At 38.6% G+C, this 21,653-nt stretch overlaps 1 protein-coding gene across 5 annotated transcripts in view; it reads left to right on the forward strand.

The window, feature by feature from the left end:
• oplah (5-oxoprolinase, ATP-hydrolysing) overlaps positions 1-21,653 on the forward strand; it is a 110,123-nt gene that overhangs the window by 80,712 nt on the left and 7,758 nt on the right. For 4 of the 5 annotated variants that reach the window (XM_051666735.1, XM_051666739.1, XM_051666738.1 and 1 more), the window contains 8 exons: positions 969-1,143; positions 8,788-8,972; positions 9,110-9,256; positions 15,858-15,992; positions 18,842-18,991; positions 19,438-19,595; positions 19,708-19,868; positions 21,354-21,451. In XM_051666735.1, the coding sequence (XP_051522695.1) occupies positions 969-1,143; positions 8,788-8,972; positions 9,110-9,256; positions 15,858-15,992; positions 18,842-18,991; positions 19,438-19,595; positions 19,708-19,868; positions 21,354-21,451 (1,209 nt within the window). The remainder of the gene's footprint in view (positions 1-968; positions 1,144-8,787; positions 8,973-9,109; positions 9,257-15,857; positions 15,993-18,841; positions 18,992-19,437; positions 19,596-19,707; positions 19,869-21,353; positions 21,452-21,653) is intronic. The other variant, XM_051666737.1, reaches the window with a different exon arrangement.

Below are 21,653 nucleotides of genomic sequence, written 5' to 3' on the forward strand. Positions count from 1 at the left end.
AAGAAATTTGGTTTTTCAAAAAGAAAATGGCTTTTTAGGACTTTTAAGATTTTTTTGCATTGTGACAGTTATTTTCATGACAGATATAACACATGCCCATTTTTATTTATTTTATTAAATCAGCATTAATGAAAGACATTTAAATGAATACTGTCATGATGTATATAGGGGAATATGGTTAATCATGGGCGCCTGCAGGGTTTCATCTGAGGGTACGCATAGAAATCTGACTAAGAAGTATACCCTTATTGCCTAGGGGGGTCCGGGGGCATGCTCCCATGAAAGAAAGTTTTTGCAAAAACAACACCAACGCCAGCCCCTGCCTCATAGCATCAGACACGATGCAGCGTCTCATTCTCTCCTTTCAGGGAACCAGGGTCACAGTCTTGACCTTATCATTTCTCAAAGTGACCTCTCTAAAAGGTAGCCTTTTGTTTCAGTTGATTAAGGTAAATATACACTTTATCCAGTGCTCTGTTTGTTCTCTGTGTTATCCAGATTCTGTTTTACTGAGTGAGAATAAATGGCTCCATATGATTCAGTGAGAGACCGGTCCAAATGAATCTGACTATATCATGAATCGATTCAGACTGTATTGCAAGCCCGCTTGGCCACGAACCAACTCAAATGAATGATTCTATCCGTGAATCTGGCATCACTAGTTATGATTTTAAACAGCCAATAGAAATAAGGGACACACATCATTATTGCTGAAATATTCTGACTGAAAATGTTTCTCAGGTCAGTCGGAGGTATGCACAGTATGAACAGACATATAACTGCAGGCGCCACTGTGTTTAATTGTCATGACAGATATGTTCCAATGCTAAACATTTGATTGGTCCTAAAAACAGTCTGTTTTATTTCTTTATTTCAAAGTATTTCTTTATTTTTTTATTTTATGGTGAAATATGAGCTGCTAATACATATTTGACAGGTTTGGTGACATTGACTATTGTCTTTTGCAGGTGTTTAGTGTTGGTGTGAGTGCACCAGTGTTCTTTGTGGCCAGCAGGGGGCATCATGCTGATATTGGCGGAATCACTCCAGGATCAATGCCGCCCCATTCTACCTCTCTACAGCAGGAGGGCGCTGTCTTCACCTCCTTTAAACTGGTCACTGGTGGAGTCTTCCAGGAGAAAGGTTAGACTGTTGTGTAAATGAACTTCCGCCTGGGTTCTGGTTAATGAAAACTCTTTTTTTCTGTTTTGTTCAATTAAACTGCCTTAGTTGAACTTGACAATAAACCTTTTCAGCTGTTTCTTAAGCTTGACATAGCACTTTACTAAGTGTGTCATCCTCTGTTTTAATGCACACAAATATTTGATGTCAGGAGCATAGATTCCAGGGGAGAATTTGGCCTCTGCAGGTTGGGGAGTCACCTCGATCGGCCGCTGCCGACAGCAGCATCAACGGCATAGTTTTACATAGTTTGTTTCGGGAGCCATGCTAAATATAATGAGGCCGATGTAAAATTCCCAAGGTGAAACAATGTTCATAAATTCCAGCTTGCAGATGAGTAAATGATTTTAGGCACAATCATTCAGGAGGTGAGTAGCGATAAGCCATATCAGAGTGAAGTTTTTTTTTTAATTGATAGCGAATGAGCAGTGAATATCCTGCTATGTGCTGCACAAGTTTTTTTACTTAGTCCAAAGTTGGTCATAACGAGCAACCAAGGACAGCACATCCTTACAACCCTATCTACACAACCAGGGAAATAATGCACGTTAGCCAGGGCACCACAGTCCTCAGCGATAACAGTGGCCAACAGCCGACAACCACAGAGGGAGTGAAAACGTACTCACGGGTCTAAAGGCCCAGGTATTCTTAGTTTTTGAGTGTTCTGGATCACCTTGTGCCCGGTCGACTTCGTTGCCTTTGTGAGTATACTTTTCTAACCGCAAAGTAATAGGCAGACAACGTGCACAGACGAGGACAGCGTCAAGCCATGCAGCTGTGCTGATGACGCAGTTTGCGTCACACATACTGTGCGCAGAGGGATCTGCAACAAGCACACCCAAAGTATACTTTGGCCTTAAGGGTCTGACTGATGGTACCATGGGGCGACGAGGGCTCGTGTTCGGCCGGTAGTGAAGTTGCGCAGATGCAGTGAATTCCATATGAACAGCAAGCTGATGAATTAGTCCAGAAAGCATTTAAAAACAAATAAATAACTAGTCAAAACAATGACTGATGGAATATCTCCCAAGGGATAATGTGCTCCATGTTTGTGTAACTCCCAAACAATTAGCAATCCAGTGCAGTAAATCCCAATTGTATAGCAATCCGATGAAGTATTCCAGAGTGAAATCCCATCCAAAACATTCAGTCCACACAAATCAAATAATCGTAGATCAAAACCACAAACTATAAAATCTTGCATCCAGCAAAACAAAGAAAAACATTAAAAAAAACATCGTTGAGCAGCGGTAGACAGACACGCCAGCATTCACTCAAGCGGTTATAGTGACAGAAGTAGGAATGTCTAATAACAGGGCAGTTACTGAGATTGAGCGAGAAGTATTCCACTGGTCATGTGATCTGAACATGGCAGCCCCCATGAGGGGACCCTCTTAATGTAGAATAAAACAGCCTTTGTAAGGTTACTGAAATGAATGGGGCCTTCATCTCATGTGAGTGCATTACAATTAATTTTTTAAGGAGTACAACTTTTTTAATGAGGAAAACAATTACTGAGTGCACCTTCAATAAAAACTATTTGTTTTGGAATTTTGTACTGTTCGAGCCACACACATTAGTGGTGACAAACACACGGCAAGTGGAAGAGTCTAATCTGACCCATGCAGCATTTGTCAATGGCAAGCTCGCGCATACTAGGGCTGGGCGATAGGATGATGTAATCGGATATCAATGAATATGTCAATGTCCTATTGACAGACGATGATTGATACTATCAGGAAATGACAAAACCATGGAGCTGGGAAGTCGCCAAATATATTAAATAGTAGCCCAGGGTATGAAATTTGCACCCGCTACCCGTCAAATGCGGTTGTTAATTCCACAGTTGTGGGTTATTTTGCACATCTACCTGCCACTGTGGCAGGCGACCTGGGCAACCTGTAAGACGCTCGGAGTGACACATGACATGAAATGCAATGACATGCACTCAAAGAACTGCATTTTATTATATTTTGAAGAACAGATGGAAAAAAAAGCAGTGGATGCACGTGTCTGATTATCTCTTTGTTCAGAGGTTAAATAGTGTCTTGTGGAACACGCGCATGTAAAGATTTATCACTCTCTTTTCAGTTTCAGTCATCTGAAAACAGTTTGCAAGTATCATGTCGTCTTTAAGAATGCTGCAAATGTTTCCACAGAGCAGCTCACACTTAACATGCATTGTGAACGCAACTCTGCAGGTTCACTTTATGTATACCAGTATATAAATCTTTGTATTTAAGAAACAAAGATGAAAGTGGTTAAATCATAAATAATACAAAAACACCTCAAATTGGGGGCCTGGGTAGCTCAGCGAGTAAAGAAGCTGACTACCACCCCTGGAGACGCAAGTTCGAATCCAGGGTGTGCTGAGTGACTCCAGCCAGGTCTCCTAAGCAAACAAATTGGCCCGGTTGCTAGGGAGGGTAGAGTCATATGCGGTAACCTCCTCGTGGTAGCTATAATGTGGTTCTCGCTCTCGGTAGGGTGTGTGGTGAGTTGTGCGTGGATGCCGCGGAGAATAGCGTAAAGCCTCCACACACGCTATGTCTCAGTGGTAACACGCTCAACAAGCCACATGATAAGATACGTGGATTGACAGTCTCAGAAGTGGAGGCAATTGAGATTCATCCTCTGCCACCCGGATTGAGGCAAGTCACTACGCCACCATGAGGACTTAGAGCACATTGGGAATTGGGCATTCCAATTGGGGAGAAAAGTAAAAAAAAATAAAAAATAAAAAATAAAAAAACCCCACCTCAAATTGAGTTCTGTTTCATTTTCTTTAGGCAGCATTAACGAAACACATAACAAACACAAATTCGATAAGAACACAGTGGAAATGATTAGGCAGCATTAATTCGGGAACACAAGGGAATTTATTAGGTTTACAACTAATAGGAAAATGTATGTTTTCTAGTTGTTAAACCACAGACTAAGTGAAGTAACAAACTGTTGTAGCCGTTTTATAAAACTAGAAATTATGTGGGTTGTGTTGAACTATCTAAAGGTAACAGTTTATTTATTTTTCAAATTTTATTATTATTATTATGTTTACATTTATAATTGTCTTTAGGTCTTAATTTGTGTCAATAATTGTCCACCTGTTGTCGTGGACTGATGCATTTGAGTCATGGCAAATGGGGCTAGTGGAAGAAGTTGGAGACTGTAAACGTTTGTGATTTATATATGATTTTTTGACCACTTTGTTATTTAAATTGCTTTTTTGTTTAGTTTGATGTGCAATTTGAATTTAGAAATATTTTTGGTTTAAGTTTTTTGTGTTTCAATAAAATAATTAAATTCTTAGAGTAAAATCAGTAAAGCATAAATATTTATTGATGCCTTGCCAGTGGGGGCTGGGGGGTTGACGATGTAATCGAATATTGCAGTATTTTTTTTAGATAAAAATATGAAAATATTTCTTGCATATCGCCCAGCCCTAGCGCATACGTGTGATTTCCATTTTGAACTGGATCTATGAATGACACTGTTACAAAGAAACCCAGATCATTGTCCCCATTATATGACAACACGGACAAGGAAGAGGTAAAAAGTTAATTTCTCAGTTGTTTCCAAGTAATGATGCTGCCAGAGTTTAACTGAAGAGCAGAACTGTTATACAATTATCCATACAGTTTTATTTGTATTTATTCTTAAGGCTCTGATACAGTAACAACAAAGTTTTTATTTGTTCTTCGCACAGAGCTAGAAAAAAGATTTAAACAGCTGAGCAATGGTATACTGTTTGCAAACATTTAGACGTCCACGCCGCTGGGGCATCTGCCTAGAGGAGCATCTAAAGACCTGACGACATTATCCTACATGTAAAACAGTGACCAATGTGACATTAGAATGTGTTATCAATTACTAAGTGCCTTATTCTGTGATTGCAATCCACATAAGATCAGTAAAAGAAGCTGTTTTAAAGGGGTCATGTCTTTTCATGTCATGAGGAGTAAAATTACCCTTCATACTTTGACATCTAAGAGGTCATTCTACTATGAACTTACTGTAAGTTTCAGAACACAAAACTCCCTCTCCAGTCCAAAAAAAGCATTTATTGTTTTCACCCTGCAAAAACTAGTTTTGAAAGCTTCTGCATTATGACATCACATTGCAGTTTCATTTTAATTATTACACGGTTACCAAAGAAATCCATAATTGCTCGCAAAATATTGATTTGAGATAAAATTATTTTATCTTGTAAGAGGAACGCATGGCATGGAGTGCAATGAAAGACAATTGTGTAGTATTCACTAGTAAGCTTGACAGCTGTCTCAAGTGTCTTGAATTAGCCAGTACATCCTGTATTTTGGCTGAAATGAATGTTTCGGGAGGCCTATTGTCCCATATTCAAGCAGTGAAACAATTGTGGGGGATCCACTCCCCTGGTCGACTAGTTAAACGATCGAGGGCGACTCCCCACCTGGCGAACATACCGTATTTATCTTCACAGAATGCATATTAAAGCGGCAACACAACAGAGGGGAAGCCCAGGGCCGACCATTCCTTACAACTCGACCTACAGCTGGATACAGCTTTATTAACCCTTCATTGTTGTTAGCTTTGTATTGCTTTATTTTATTGCCAAACTTGTATGAATGTAGGTATTGGGAAGCAACCGTGTGCACACTTTTTTCAGTTTTCGATTATTTCAGTCAAATAACTGTAGAAGTTTGATTGGGCACTTCACATAAATTGGGACATAAAGCTATCAATGATTGCCTGGGCTGAATGCTTTTAGGGGATTTTGTAAGTCACTTGCTTGTTTTCATTTTTCCATTCTTGGAAAAAAGCAGTTTCACAAGTGTAATGGCGGGGGTGCACTGCAAAGATGTTAGCCGATCATAACACAGTGGGCATGTATGTTGAAGTCTTGATGGGGAAGTACACTTAAACTGAGAGTTTCAGACAGAGGGCCAGAGACAGGTTGGAAAAAAGGTAATTTAATACTGCATTATGACATTATAAGTGAACCTCATGGAAAATAGTAAAGTAAAAAATGAATGACATGACCCCTCTAACTACTAGATAATGATTTAAAGTATTATACAGTTGAAGTCAGAAGTTTACATACACCTTAGCCAAATACATTAAAACTCAGTTTTTTACAATTCCTGACATTTAATCGTAGAAAACATTGCCTGTCTTAGGTCAGTTAGGATCACTATTTTAAGAATGTGAAATGTCAGAATAATAGTAGAGAGAAAGATTTATTTCAGCTTTTATTTCTTTCATCACATTCCCAGTGGGTCAGATGTTTACATACACTTTGTTAGTATTTGGTAGCGTTGCCTTTAAATTGTTTAACTTGGGTCAAATGTTTTGGGTAGCCTTCCACAAGCTTCTCACAATAAGTTGCTGGAATTTTGGCCCATTCCTCCAGACAGAACTGGTGTAACCATGTCAGGTTTGTTGGCCTCCTTGCTTGCACACGCTTTTTCAGTTCTGCCCACAAATCGGATTGAGGTCAAGGCTTTGTGATGGCCACTCCAATACCTTGACATTGTTGTCCTTTAGCCATTTTGCAACAAATTTGGAGGTATGCTTGGGGTCATTGTACATTTGGAAGACCCATTTGCGACCGAGCTTTAACTTCCTGGCTGATGTCATGAGATGTTGCTTCAATATAACCACATAATTTTCCTTCCTCATGATGCCATTTATTTTGTGAAGTGTACCAGTCCCTCCTGCAGCAAAGCACCCCCACAACTTGATGCTGCCACCCCCATGCTTCATGGTTGGGATGGTGTTCTTCGGGTTGCAAGCCTCACCCTTTTTCCTCCAAACATAACGATGGTCATTATGGCAATACAGTTCCATTTTTGTTTCATCAGACCAGAGGACATTTCTCCAAAAAGTATCTTTGTCCCCATGTGCACTTGCAAACTGTAGTCTGCCTTTTTTTATGGCGGTTTTGGAGCAGTGGTGTCTTCCTTGCTGAGCAGTTATTCAGGTTATGTCGATATATGACTCGTTTTACTGTGGATATAGATACTTGTCTACCTGTTTCCTCCAGCATCTTCACAAGGTCCTTTGCTGTATTTTCTGGGATTGATTTGCACTTTTCGCACAAAACTACGTTCATCTCTCGGAGACAGAATGTGTCTCGTTCCTGAGTGGTATGATGGCTGCCTGGTCCCATGGTGTTTATACTTACGTACTATTGTTTGTACAGATGACCGTGGTAACTTCAGGCATTTGGAAATTGCTTCCAAGTATGAACCAGACTTGTGGATGTCCACAATTTTTTTCTGAGGTCTTCATTGATTTCTTTTGATTTTCCCATGATGTCAAGCAAAGAGGCACTGAGTTTGAAGTTAGGCCTTAATACATCCACTGGTACATCTCCAGTTCTAAGCTAATTGGCTAACTGTCTAAAGGCTTGACATCATTTTCTGGAATTTTCCAAGCTGCTTAAAAGCACAGTTGACTTAGTGTATTTAAACTTCTGACCCACTGGAATTGATATATTCAATTAAAAGTGAAACAATCTGTCTGTAAACAATTGTTGGAAAAATTACTTGTGTCATGCACAAAGTAGATGTTCTAAACGACTTGCCAAAACTGTAGTTTGCTAGTATATTATCTGTTTCAATGACTTCAACCTAAGTGTATGTAAACTTCTGACTTCAACTGTATATGCAATAGGTAATGTGTAATAATTTGTTGTGTTTACATTCTGCATTCTTGGTGCTACTGCTAATGCTAGCACACTATACGCTGCCATAATATGCTCAAGTTACTATCTGTTATTGTATTTTATAGACATAATCTTACAAAAAGTCACATAGCATAGTCTTGGAATATGTCCCTACGTGAAAGATCGTACAGACGTACAGAGTTTGCACCAGCTCGGCATTTCTGCATGCCAGTGTGTTATTAATGTTGACTGATCTCGACTGAGTAAAGAAATCATCCAGAATAAATGCTGCCGTCAAAGTAGGTGGAGCACCGGGTCACACCCACCGATGACGTGGACCAGTGGCAGTAAGAATGTCTTTAACAGCTGGTACGAAATTTTCCTGAAAACTTGACACTGACAAGCTGTTTCGAACCACACAATGAACACAAAAACACCTTTTTTTAGTCAGATTTTGTTCTAAATGACATCACACCCATTCTTTCTTCCAATTTGCTGGAAGAATATTTGCACCTTTACAATAATGTTCAGTTTTAGATGACTTTTTACAGCTAAAGAGCCAAGAGTAGTTATTGTGTGCTCTTTTGTTTTACCCCAGTGTTCATCACTAAAGCAGCATAAAGTTGATTTTATTAGCTCCACAAGAACATGTACTGTGCATGTGCTCCTGTACATAAGGTAATGGGTAAGTTTTTACAAAATAAAAAATAATGGATCCTTAAATATTAAGGATATATTTATTGAAAAGACATGATTTCATACCCTGTATACTATGTTTGTTATGTTTTCTATACTGATCAGTGAAATAATGATGCAGTCATGTTATTTTTATACTGTAGCATAATAAGGATGAATTACACTTACATTATTTTCCAATGTTTAGGAGATAGATAGAGATGTGTTTTTTGTTTGATGTTCTGTTCTACATTATTATTCATTATAATCATCGTCTTCATCAGCTGTGACTGAAGCTCTCATGGCACCAGCACAGTACCCAGGATGCTCCGGGACACGCAATCTTCGTGACAACCTGTCGGACCTGCGGGCGCAGGTTGCAGCCAATCAGAGGGGCTGCCAGTTGGTGGGGGAGTTGATTGACAGCTATGGTCTGGAGGTCGTCCAGGCATACATGGGTTACATTCAGGTGTGTACATCTGTGTGAATGTGTAGTATTAAATACGTCTGCTGAAAGTGCAGTGATATTTATTGCCAGCTCAGTGTTTGTCAGAGTTTAGGCTTACATTATTGTAAAGTGTTGATAATTGTAAGCTGTGTATGTAGAGTAATGCAGAACTGGCAGTTCGAGACATGCTGAAAGATTTCGCCCGGCGTCGGCATGAGGAAACGGGCTCTCTTGAGGTCGAAGCAGAAGATCAAATGGATGATGGAACACCGATAAGACTGAAAGTCCAAATTAATGAACTGCAGGTAAGAAATTATTTGTATGTTTCATGAGTGGTGCTAGGGGTGGGCTACCAGGGCTTAAAGGTAAAGTGTGTAATTTCTGCATTACTAGTGGCACCAAACGGAATTACAAATATATAATAAATGTGTTTTCAAACAACATTAGCCAACACCCCTTAGACTCATCACGCCCTTTCGCACTCTCTGATTCCCTATGAACAAGTAGGCCATACTAAATAAAAGGTGATAAACATTTAATGTCGTAATGAACAAAACTACTATAACATATACACACCGGACAGAAAGCATGGCAGAGGAATCGGGTCGTCCAGTATCATCGGTGGATTGAACGACAGCTGGGTGTGCGGTGCGGGTGATTAAACATATGCGGTAGGATGGTTCTTCTGGTAAGCGTAACGATACATATTCAGAGTATCTTACGAATTTATCTGAAGCTCAACAGTAGTGAGCTAACTTGAACTCTGCAAGTTCTGTGTCTCCATCGAACCCCACTGAATGTTTTTATCACCTTGTACTGAAAGTACCAGTGCTTTGGTATCAAATTGATACTAAATATGAATATATTTTAATATTAAGTAATATATATAATTTAATGATGTCAGTCTTTCTACAGTATTGGTAATACCAAATACCGACTTAATTTAGTACCCACATGCTCTCTTGTTGGCGGCTGCTTTCAAGCACGTATGTCCGTGCATGCAAAGAGAGTGCTTGCGATGGTGGCAGTGTGTGAACCGTCAAAATGCCTGTTTTGGTGAGATATTGGAAACTATGTTGATTTGGTCCATCCAGATGCAGTAAGTACCAAATATTTAGTAGGGCTGCCCCCGACCAAAGATTTTCCTAGTCGACTAGTAGTCGTTAGTTTAAGCCATTAGTCGACTAGTTGTCGCATGTTTATGATATTAATTTAATTATATATATATATGGGGGCATCAGAAAATGTTCTAGGGCTGAGAAAGAATGTTATAAGTAACATTGCTTACGCTGTTCTACATTACAGAGAAATACTAAACTGTAATAATGAGCCTTTAAAATATAAATTTTACAAGCGCACGCACAAAGCGAGCCGCAGCAACACTGGCAAAAGCAGTAATGATTCTGAATATGTCGGAAAAACCAGCAAGGAGACTGTCTGAACATTTGTTAATTTATAGAGAGAAATGCACATTAGGGTTGTGCCGACAGATGATGATCTTGGGGATCGACGATAGTCAGAGTGATCACCAATAGCTGATTCCTTGGATGATGTCAAGATGATATTTGGCTCGTTTTCCCATTAATGTATTAAATTATTATTGTTATTAGGCTATTATTATTATCAAATTAATATTACAAATAATTTTCCCATAGACACACAGACACGTGCTTGAAGAAACACACTTTATTATATTATTAAGAATGGATGACAGAAAAGCCGTCTATGCGCATGTATGACACGCTGTTTGTACGAATGCGTGCAGTCTCGTGGAACACGCATGTAAAAGGTTCTCACACTTTCTTTGTTATCTTGTGGAATTTTTTTTTTGTTGCATGAACAGTATGGCCTATGAGAGCTGCAAATGACCTCAGACATCTCAGCTCAGGAGGTGCTTTGAGTTCAGTTCGCTTTATTTCCACAGAGCAGTTCATTGTGACCAACTCTGCAGCCTATACATCTGTGATTAAAACATAAAAAATATTGTTTATTTTTTAAATATAAAGTTTTTAATGCGAGTGAGATGAGTAAAGAGCACTGTTGCATAAATATCCTATTTATATTTATATTTATGTATTTATCTTTGAGTACCTTCCAAATGGACTCCAGAACCCAACTTCACTATTTATAATGCCTGGATAATATAACACAAGGTACAGTGATATAAATACATGTGGAGTAATGTACATTAAGAATAACAGTTTAGTATAAAATAGAATGCATATATTAAAATAATAGAAAATACTGGCTCACTGCCTTTTCTTTATTTAAATTATTGCAATACTTCATTATATTATCCTTCAATTAAAAATAGCAGTGTGGTTCTGCAATTCGTTTGTCTAAAACATTGCATGTAACATCTTTTTATGGGATTTTACCACGAGCTTAGTCCAAACAAATTGCTGAACCTCGCTGCTCGTTTTAATGCCATGAGAATGTAACAGGCACTGTGATATACATATTAAATAATGCACCTGAAGACAAAAACCATAAGCAGACTTTCACGGTTTCATGTTTGCAGTACCAAGGGTTCATGAACTGCAACTATTTATTTTTAAGTATATAATTTCTTGGTGTGTTTCAGCTGCACGTCTGATGCCGGTGTTTGCCAGCTGATTAGCACCAACAACACGCTGGATTGAGCAGCTGCAGCGACTAATACAAATCTCTTAGCTCATTATTCAGTCAGTTTTCATCGCAATCTGAAGAAAAATAAATCTGAACACTCTTTGTAAAAATAAAAAAATAAAAATAAAAACCTTCGGATTGTCAGAGGATGATTTGTCGGACTCGGTATGAATAGTGGCATCGGAATCCATTGTTACCGTACAAAAGCTCGTTCAGAACGAACATTGGTACCGAAAAAATGGGTTTGGTGTGAACAGGCTTTAATATATACAGGAATTTGCATCACAAGCAAGGACATTTGCAAAACTTTTATTCAAGGGGTCATGACATAAAATTTTTCATGATCTTTTGACATATAAGAGGTCATTGTTTGAAGTTTGAGAACTGAAAACTTCTTTAGAAAAAGAGCATTTATTTAAACAAAGCTGCAAAAATGTCTCATTTGGAATTCGTGGAACTTGTGACGTCACAAGAACCAAATACATCTTTTGTCATTCATTGCACCCTTGGCCTCACCCACTGGTGCTCAGTCAGTCACACAGGTGAAGATTCATCCAAAGTGGACTTTGTTTAAATGGTTTTCTACATAAACGTGCACTAGACGAACGGCTTTGACCGTTATCATACATCTCGTGATGCTTTTAAAAGACGCAATGTCAAGTTATAACTCTAAAAAGGATTCCCCATTGTGTTTCATTTAGCTGCACTGTTTGGAAGGCTATCTGGACCGTTTTTGCACCCATCTGTTCTATTTTTAATTGTAAACATCTTTGATCATTTTGATGCGTTTCTGGCGATGTGTGCCACGTTTTAAGAGGTACAAGCACAAAAATGCACCTCATTCTGCTGCTGCCACCAACTGGGAGAAACACATGAAGATGCAGTCCTGTGTGTAAACAAATCGGAAAATGTGAGATGTGAAGACCAGCGTCTCTGCTTTGGCCTGTTGAAGCCAGTTGAAGCACTTAAAGCTAGGGTGGGCAATCTTTTGCAGAAACATTTTTTGTTATACTGGTTGAACATCTCTTCACATCCTGATAGCAATCAATAATTTAAGTGGTCTAAATGTAAAAAAAGAAAAAATATATATATATATCTTCTGTGGAAGGGACAGGACTAAAAAATTATTTGATCTCAATGATCATTGCATTTGGTCCAAATGTAATGATAGGATGTCCTTCCTGTCTGTCAATCTGTATTTGCATACCGCTGCAGAACTTGTTCGCGCAGACAATCACACGTCATCAGCGCGGGTTCCTTGATGCTGTGCAGAGCGAGTGCGAGAATAGAAGGTGAACCGCAGCTACCTTATGTTCCTCCTGAACCACCAGTAAAAGGAAACAAGAAAAGAAAGACTGTGTTAGAAACTTCTACAAAGAAAAAGCATCTGGATCAAGAGCGTGCTAAAAGCAGAATTAACGTGTGATAGAGGAGGTGTGGCTTTGGAGACACCTGAAGCGAGGGCAGGCTCTATGCTTTCAAAGCTATTTGCTCAGTTATTAATGAACGCAAACTTAGACCTTTTTATTGACCGTACAAAAGGTCTTGGATAAATGAGCTTACTTGTCTTCCTAAACAAGAAATGAGGAGTTGCAAATGGTAATTTCAGTGTGAAAACTTTGTATTTGCAGTAGTTTTACTGCACAGGCACATCTGCCCTGCTGAAGCACTGTGCGTTTAAAAAAAAAAAAAAAAAAAAAAGGCATTTGCACAAAAAATTAAATGATGACTAACCAATTTCTTGCTAGTTCTTTGAGGCAAAGTATAAAGTAAATATATTTATGATTATTAGGGGCCAAGCACCAAAGGTGCTGAGGCACATATTGTTTCTGTTAGTTTTTTATTATTCTTCCTCTCTTGAAGTCTATGGCTGCCCATAAATCCGTACATAGGAAATTTATGACACTGGCACACTGACAGATGATACTCTTAAATGTAAATGACCCAAATTTGGGGTCTCTCACTCAAACACTCTAGCGTGACCAACAGTTCAAAATGTCACTAACGTTTCGGCCTATAACTTCTGAACCGTAAGTCCTAGAAACAAAATTCCATTCCTCTGATAACTTGGGCCATTACATATCGGCATAGGTTGCGTCGATTTTAAGCCCTGCCCATTAGATTATCTGCCATTTTGAATTTTCTAAAAAAAGCTACTTTTTCGATTTGCTCAATTTTGCATGCGTCATCTAGAGACAAGGCTGTATCTTTGCAACACTTTAGCATACTGACACGAAACTTGGTATAAGTCATTACAAGTATGACCTGAGGGTACCTGCACAGTTTTGGCTCAGGATCACCTAGTTGTCAAGAAATATGCAAAGACTATTTTTCCTTATAACTTCTGAATAGTTTGACCTAAAATCATGAGATTCCTTGGGGCATACCGAGTGGAATGATACCCAGTTTTCCTATGTCGGCCATATTGGGCGTCAGCCATTTTGAATTTTGTCTTCGATTGCTGTATATTACAAACACATTGGCGTATCAATACAAAATTTGGTATGTGTTATTGAGCCATGTCCTTAAGGGACTCAAAAGTTTGGGGAGAGCGCCACCTAGTGGTCAAAAGATACAAAGAATTGCTTATGACTTTTGATTAATTTGGCCTATTTTCATGAGACTTGTGTGGTTAGCTTGCTTGGGTCATGCAGAGCACATTGATACCAAATTTGCCATGGTTGGCCATACTTCCTGTCCATGCCATTTTGAATTTTATTGAAAACATACTTTTTTTTAACTCCTAGAACGTAAGTCCGATTTGTGTGAAATTGTGCATGTATCATCTAGAGACACTCATGACAAAAAGGTCAGAAAAGTTTTTTAATAAACCAAACTGTTCTCATGTAACACATCAACTAATTTAATGGAAAAATGCCAATAAGGATCTGAGGCTGTATCTCTTGAACACTTTGGTGTATTGACATGAAACGTCATGTATGGCATTGTGACCAAGCCCTAACAGTACCATATAAATTTGGTGACAGTGCGGCCTATTGGTCAAAAGTTATAAGCATTTGTATTACTTATTTGTATTAGTAATAAAACTAATGTCTTTTTCACCACTCTGCTTAAAATCATCACCGGAATTCTATATTCAAACTAAATGTTTGCCATTGGTGTGCTTGGCCCCATAATTGCTGCTTGCAGCTATATAATTTTATTAAATGTTTTTTTGTAATCAAATCAAATCACTTTTATTGTCACACAATCATATACACAAGTGCAATAGTGTGTGAAATTCTTGGGTACAGTTCCGAGCAACATAGTAGTCGTGATAGTGATGAGACATATACCAATCTACGATAAACTTCAGATTTACACAACACAATTTAAAATCTAATATACACATAATTTCAACACAATATACAAATAATAACATTCAATGTACAGTATACAATACACACAATATAGATGTACATTGTATGTTATTATTTGAATATTGTGTTGTATCAATGTATCATGTGTCATGATTAATCGCAATTACTCACAGAAAACTGTGTAATTAATAAGTTAAACATTGATTAACAGCCCTAGTTTTTATACACGCAAACCTTTGGTAAATCAAGGCCAATGTGCGTCGAACTATGGAAAGACAAAAGGGACTAAATTGTGGGGTTTTTTTTGTTTTGTTTTTTTATCACTTTTTAGATCACATAGTATTAAAAAAGCTTGCAACCTTTAATGTTTGAGCATATCTGAGGCAATCAATGAGACAAAAGTTAGTGTAACATTTTAGTTTCATTAATATTTAAAGATTTACTATATAAAATACACCTCACAGATGTAACATTTTAATTTTTATTATAAAGTGTTATTATATTCTGATATGTAATCAAAGGATGGTGCCTTACGTATCCACAGAGGTCGAGGCTAAGCCCCTTATATCCTCTAACCATAGAACTGCCCCTGGTACGTTTGCAGATTAAAATGGGTGAAATCACATCTACAGTTTTCAGATCAACACTTTTTTTTTCTCTCTCTCTCTGCATTTTCACCTCCAGATGTTAAAATACTGGGGGGAAAAAATCCTTAACTTATAACACAAATTCAACACCTTTATGAATGTAAATATAAAAATATATTTCTATGGAGATTGCCGGTGGACAGTTTTCAGGTAATACCAAATATTTTAGTATTGGATTCAGGTCTGGTTTCAGGTTCCGGTTGGGTCATTCCAGAATACTAACCCTTGATTTTTCATAGTTTCACCACTTTTCATAGTGTTTTGTGTGTGTGTGTGTGTGTGTGTGTGTGTGGGTGTGCGCGCGTTTGTAGGGCAGTGCAGTGTTTGATTTCACAGGTACAGGAGCAGAAGTGTGGGGTAACTGTAATGCCCCTCGCGCCATCACCTTGTCTGCCCTCATCTACTGCCTGAGGTGTATGGTGGGCCAGGACATACCTCTCAACCAGGTCTCACACGTGCACGCACACACACACAAACTTTTGAAGCTATAAAACTGAGACACAATGCTTTTCATACTAAGTAAATTATATTTATAATACCTTAGTCCTAAACTTAATCCTCACACAAACATTATTAGATTTGAAGCAAAACATGATTTGGTGATTTATAGGCCTTTGAAATTGTGATGACCAATTGAAATCAGTGATGTAGTGACTAGGTGGGCATACAGTTAATTTATCAAAGATATTACTTCACATTTAGCAGCATTTCACTGTAGATGCTATAAAAGTCCTGCTCCTTACTGAAACAGAAAGTATTATTGATTAGCAAATATGACTTTTCGTCTGTTTGTTTGTTGAAAGATTTGAGCAAGGTATTGGGTAGCAGGAGACAAAAATAATAATAAAATAAAATAAAACCTCACCCACATCTCCCTACTCGCTGTTTTTATTTTATTTTTTCCTTTGCAAATGGTGCCAATAAAGCACTTTCATGTCTTATGACGTTATCAAGAATAAACTGCGCAACATTGTGAATGAAATAAGCATATGATCGGAAAATTTAAAAAAGCAAATGCATGAATATGTACAACCGGGACACAGAAATTAGCAGCACGTACACTAGAATCTCAGTAACAGGTACTGCGCTAAAATAACTCAGAATTCTGCTCTATACATCATGTTTGGGTGCTCCAGTTTTTAGCACTTTCTTTTTGTCTTTCACTGTTTTGCGCATTATTATCATGCAGTAATACGCAGACATAATGACTGATGTTTGTCCTCACTCTGTAGGTCCATACAATGCAAGTGAATGGTGATCAGGCCTTTGAAGCTCCAAAAAGCAGATAAAGTCAGCAGAAACATAACCCATCAGACTGCAGTGGTTTAATCAGTGTCTTCTGTGTCTTCCAGTTGGTTTTGGGTGAGAACAGACCCAAACGTAACTCCTTTTTACTGTACATCTTGACAGCAGTCTCCTTAGTGATCATGATTTCAAGCTCAATTACACTTCCTATAGTGCCATCTAGTGCTCTGTACATGTGTCAAGCGCTAGGCAGTGTAATAGAGCCTGAAATCATGATTGTGCCTTGAGACTGCAATGACAAGATGTAAATTGAAAAAGGAGTTTTTTTTGGTCTGTTCTCACCCAAAACCAACTGGATCGCGTCAGAAGACATTGATTAAACGACTGGAGTCTTATAGACAGGGTTGGGAGGGTTACTTTTGAAATGTATTCCACTACAGATTACAGAATACATGCTGTAAAATGTAATTTGTAATGTATTCCATTAGATTACTCAAGGTCAGTAACGTATTCTAAATACTTTGGATTACTTCTTCAGCACTGGTAGATTTTTTCACTTGTTTTGACTGTAAAAACTCTGCCAGTACAGTAAGACAAAATACACATGTTTAAAATACATTCTCTGAAAAACCTAAATATCTTATGCAGTGTTGTTTCTAAAACAAGTTAAATCAAATTGATCTTGTTTTAAGGATTTTTAGATATTTTTACAGGAAAACAATAAAAAAATTATTATCAAGAATAAGATTTTTGCCCTAATATCAAAGGTCCTACTAGAAAAAAAATTAATTATGATCCAACGTGAATTTTCTTGATAAAAAATATGATTGTGCCTGGTAACATGTGCATGTAAAATGGCTAGAAATAGCATTTTAGCTTAGCATAAAGCTGACAGTTTACACAAGGTTTATTTCTATTTCTTCTGCTCCAAACTTACTTCAAACTTACTTCTCTGTCTGCTCGTATGAATGTAACACATCATAAGAAAGTGTTTCACCGCTGTTCAAAAACACTTTGGATCACATTATTTATATGTATAAATGTTTTCCATCTGAAAGGACTAAATATTAAATGAAACAAATGACAATAAAATGCAAAGTAATCTCTTCAGTAATCAAAATACTTTTTGAATGTAACTGTATTCTAATTACCAATGATTTAAATTGTAACTGTAGTGGAATACAGTTATATATATTTTGTATTTTAAATACGTAATCCCGTTACATGTATTCCATTACTCCCCAACCCTGCTTATAGATTACTTTTATGCTGACTTTATCTCCTTTTTGAAGCATTTGGAGTTCTGGTCACCATTTACTTGCATTGTATTGACCTGCAGAGCTGAGATATTCTTCTAACAATCTTCATTTGTGTAGAAAATGAAAGAAAGAAATGCTTATTTATGAAAAACTTAAAACGCTTAGAAACTTAGAAACTCCACCCCCAGGAAGTTTCTGCTGACAGACCCACAAATCTCTTTTTTGAAAGAGAGAGTCTACACATATGTACACTTCAGGCAGCTCCATCTCCCAAAATGCAACTCGATTATGAAATCACAGCAGATCATGCTTAACCTAACTCTACCCCACACAAGTCATGCTTACTGCCCCCTGCTGACTCAGACTCATAAAAACATAAAGGTGGTACTTCAAGCTTAAAGTGATCCAATAGTAGGAATATTCCTTATTCGATTCAGGGGCATGATTAATTGTTAATTAATACGTGATTGACAGGTTAATTTTTTTACACATTATATTTTAAATAATTAATCGCAATGAATTAATGGGTTAAAGTCCTAGTTAAAACAGATTCTCTACTAAATTAAGGAGCATTCTGCTCGAAGCAGCATAAGTATAATTCAAGTATATTTGGCAGCGATGGTGCAACTTCTTTCTGCCTTTATTGACATTTGCATCCAACATGAAATAGCTTTGTTCTTCCCAAACACTAAATTGTGTTGTTAATCTTTTTGAAATAGTGTCATTGTTTAAAATATTTTCCTGAACATTCAAATCTTTGCATGATTGTGATGTGTTTTATTGTATTTCAGGGTTGTTTGAAGCCCATCTCAGTCATTATCCCCCCTGGCTCAATCCTGCAGCCGTCACCGGATGCCGCGGTGGTGGGCGGGAATGTGCTGACGTCACAGAGAGTGGTGGACGTCATTTTCAAAGCTTTCCAAGTGTGTGCAGCCTCACAGGTCTGTTACACCCATCATGTCGGCCTGAAGAGTCTAGTGCTTTTGTTCACACTGCACATAAATCACATTGCTTTTTCAAACTGAATGATCATACTGTCCTTTTGTGAGTGATTAAATCGGATCTGTTTTAGTCAATATTAGTTGTTTCATGGTTTGTTTTTAAAGGTGGGGGGGGGGTCTTCTAGAGTGATTTGAAAGAAAAAATACTTTTGAAAAATGTCCTTTTGTCCTCTTCACATAACACATTTCCTAAAATCTGCTTTTGATAAACGTGTTCAAAGCACATATGGATGTGTTTTGGATCTTGTTTGTAAAAATCTGATTTTCTGCCTGTGCAAATAAACACACACACACCTGACTAACCCTCACATAACACATACATAATTGAAGCGTTGTGCTAATTATATCAGTTCTGTCATAATCTCGTGTGTTTGTTCTCTGTTCAGGGCTGCATGAACAATGTGTCGTTTGGCTGTGAGAAGAGTGGTTACTATGAGACTGTTGCTGGGGGGGCAGGGGCGGGGCCAGGTTGGAATGGGCGGAGTGGCGTTCACAGTCATATGACAAACACACGCATCACTGACCCAGAAATCCTGGAGAAGAGGTCAGCATGTAGAACAGGATTTTATAAAAATTGTAACGTTTAATTGAAATAATGGGATTATATAAGTATTGTGTGATCATTTAATTGATTATGTTTTTTTTCTGTGTTTCAGGTATCCAGTGATTCTTGAGCAGTTTTCCCTGAGGCCCGGTTCTGGTGGGGGTGGTCTGTACCATGGTGGTGACGGTGTTATCCGGAAACTTCTGTTTCGCAGGCCAGTGGTTCTGTCTGTGCTGACAGAGAGGCGTTCAACACGACCGTATGGCCTGCAGGGTAACTGTGTAATTTTAATTTGCAATACAGTATATAAAACTCGGCAAAAAAAATTAAAAACGTCCTCTCAATTTCAACTGCTTCTATTTTCAGCAAACTTAACATGTGTAAATATTTGCATGAACATAAAAAGTGGTGTGGCCACCAGCTACATTAAGTACTGCAGTGCATCTCCTCCTCATGGACTGCGCCAGATTTGCCAGTTCTTGCTGTGAGATGTTACTCCACTCTTCCACCAAGGCATTTGCAAGTTCCCGGACATTTCTGGGGGGAATGGCCCTAGCCCTCACCCTCCGATCCAACAGATCCCAGACGTGCTCAATGGGATTGAGATCCCGGCTGTTCGCTGGCCATGGCAGAACACTGACATTCCTGTCTTGCAGGAAATCATGCACAGAACGAGCAGTATGGTTGGTGGCATTGTCATGCTGGAGGGTCATGTCAGGATGAGCCTGCAGGAAGGGTACCACATGAGGGAGGAGGATGTCTTCCCTGTAATGCACAGCGTTGAGAGAGCCTGCATGACATGAAGCTCAGTCCGATGATGCTGTGACAGACCACCCCAGACCATGACGGACCCTCCACCTCCAGATGGATCCCGCACCAGAGTACAGGCCTCGGTGTAACGCTTATTCCTTCGACAATAAATGTGAGTCTGACCAACACCCCTGGTGAGACAAAACCGCGACTGGTCAGTGAAGAGCACTTTTTGCCAGTCCTGTCTGGTCCAGCGAAGGTGGGTTTGTGCCGATATGCGACGCTGTTGCTGGTGATGTCTGGTAAGGACCTGCCTTACAACAGGCCTACAAGCCCTCAGTCCAGCCTCTCTCAGCCTATTGCGGACAGTCTGAGCACTGATGGAGGGATTGTTCCTTCCTGGTGTAACTCGGGCAGTTGTTGTTTCCATCCTGTACCTGTACCGCAGGTGTGATATTTGGATGTACCGATCCTGTGCAGGTGTTGTTACACGTGGTCTGCCACTGCGAGGACAATCAGCTGTCCTTCCTGTCTCCCTGTAGTGCTGTCTTAGGCGTCTCACAGTACGGACATTGCAGTTTATTGTACTGGCCACATCTGCAGTCCTCATGCCTCCATGCAGCATGCCTAAGGCACATTCACGCAGATGAGCAGGGACCCTGGGCATCTTTCTTTTGGTGTTTTTCCGAGTCAGTAGAAAGGTCTCTTTAGTATCCTAATTTTTTCTTAACTGTGACCTTAATTGCCAACTGTCTGTAAGCTGTTGGTGTCTTTACGACCATTCCAGAGGTGCATGTTCATTAATTGTTTATGTTTCATTGAACAAGCATGGAAAACATTGTTTAAACCCTTTACAATAAAGATCTGTAAAGTTATTTAGATTTTTACAAAATTATCTTTAAAATACAGTGTCCTGAAAATGGGACATTTCTTTTTTTGCTGAGTTTATAACCTCTTATATATATATGCACGTTTATGTACAGACATTGTGTTTTTCCCCTCATCTAGGAGGTGAAAATGGAGCGCCTGGGCTGAATTTATTACATAAAACTGATGGAAGAGTTTTAAATTTAGGTGCCAAAAACACCATCAGCCTGGACCCTGGGGTGAGACAACGTGACTGTGTGTTTAAATTTTTGTCCACTGTATAAATGTTTCACACCTAAATAAATTAATAATACCTTTGTAAAATCTTTTTAAAATTATGTTCACTTACATGAAATGAAGAATCAGTGCTGATCCTCCCTATATGCAAACTAAGTAATTTTTAGCTGTACAGGATGTAATACAGTGAAAAGGAATGCATGT

This window comes from Myxocyprinus asiaticus, chromosome 32 (assembly GCF_019703515.2).
Source record: "Myxocyprinus asiaticus isolate MX2 ecotype Aquarium Trade chromosome 32, UBuf_Myxa_2, whole genome shotgun sequence".
In the NCBI taxonomy this organism is placed as follows: Eukaryota; Metazoa; Chordata; class Actinopteri; order Cypriniformes; family Catostomidae; genus Myxocyprinus; species Myxocyprinus asiaticus.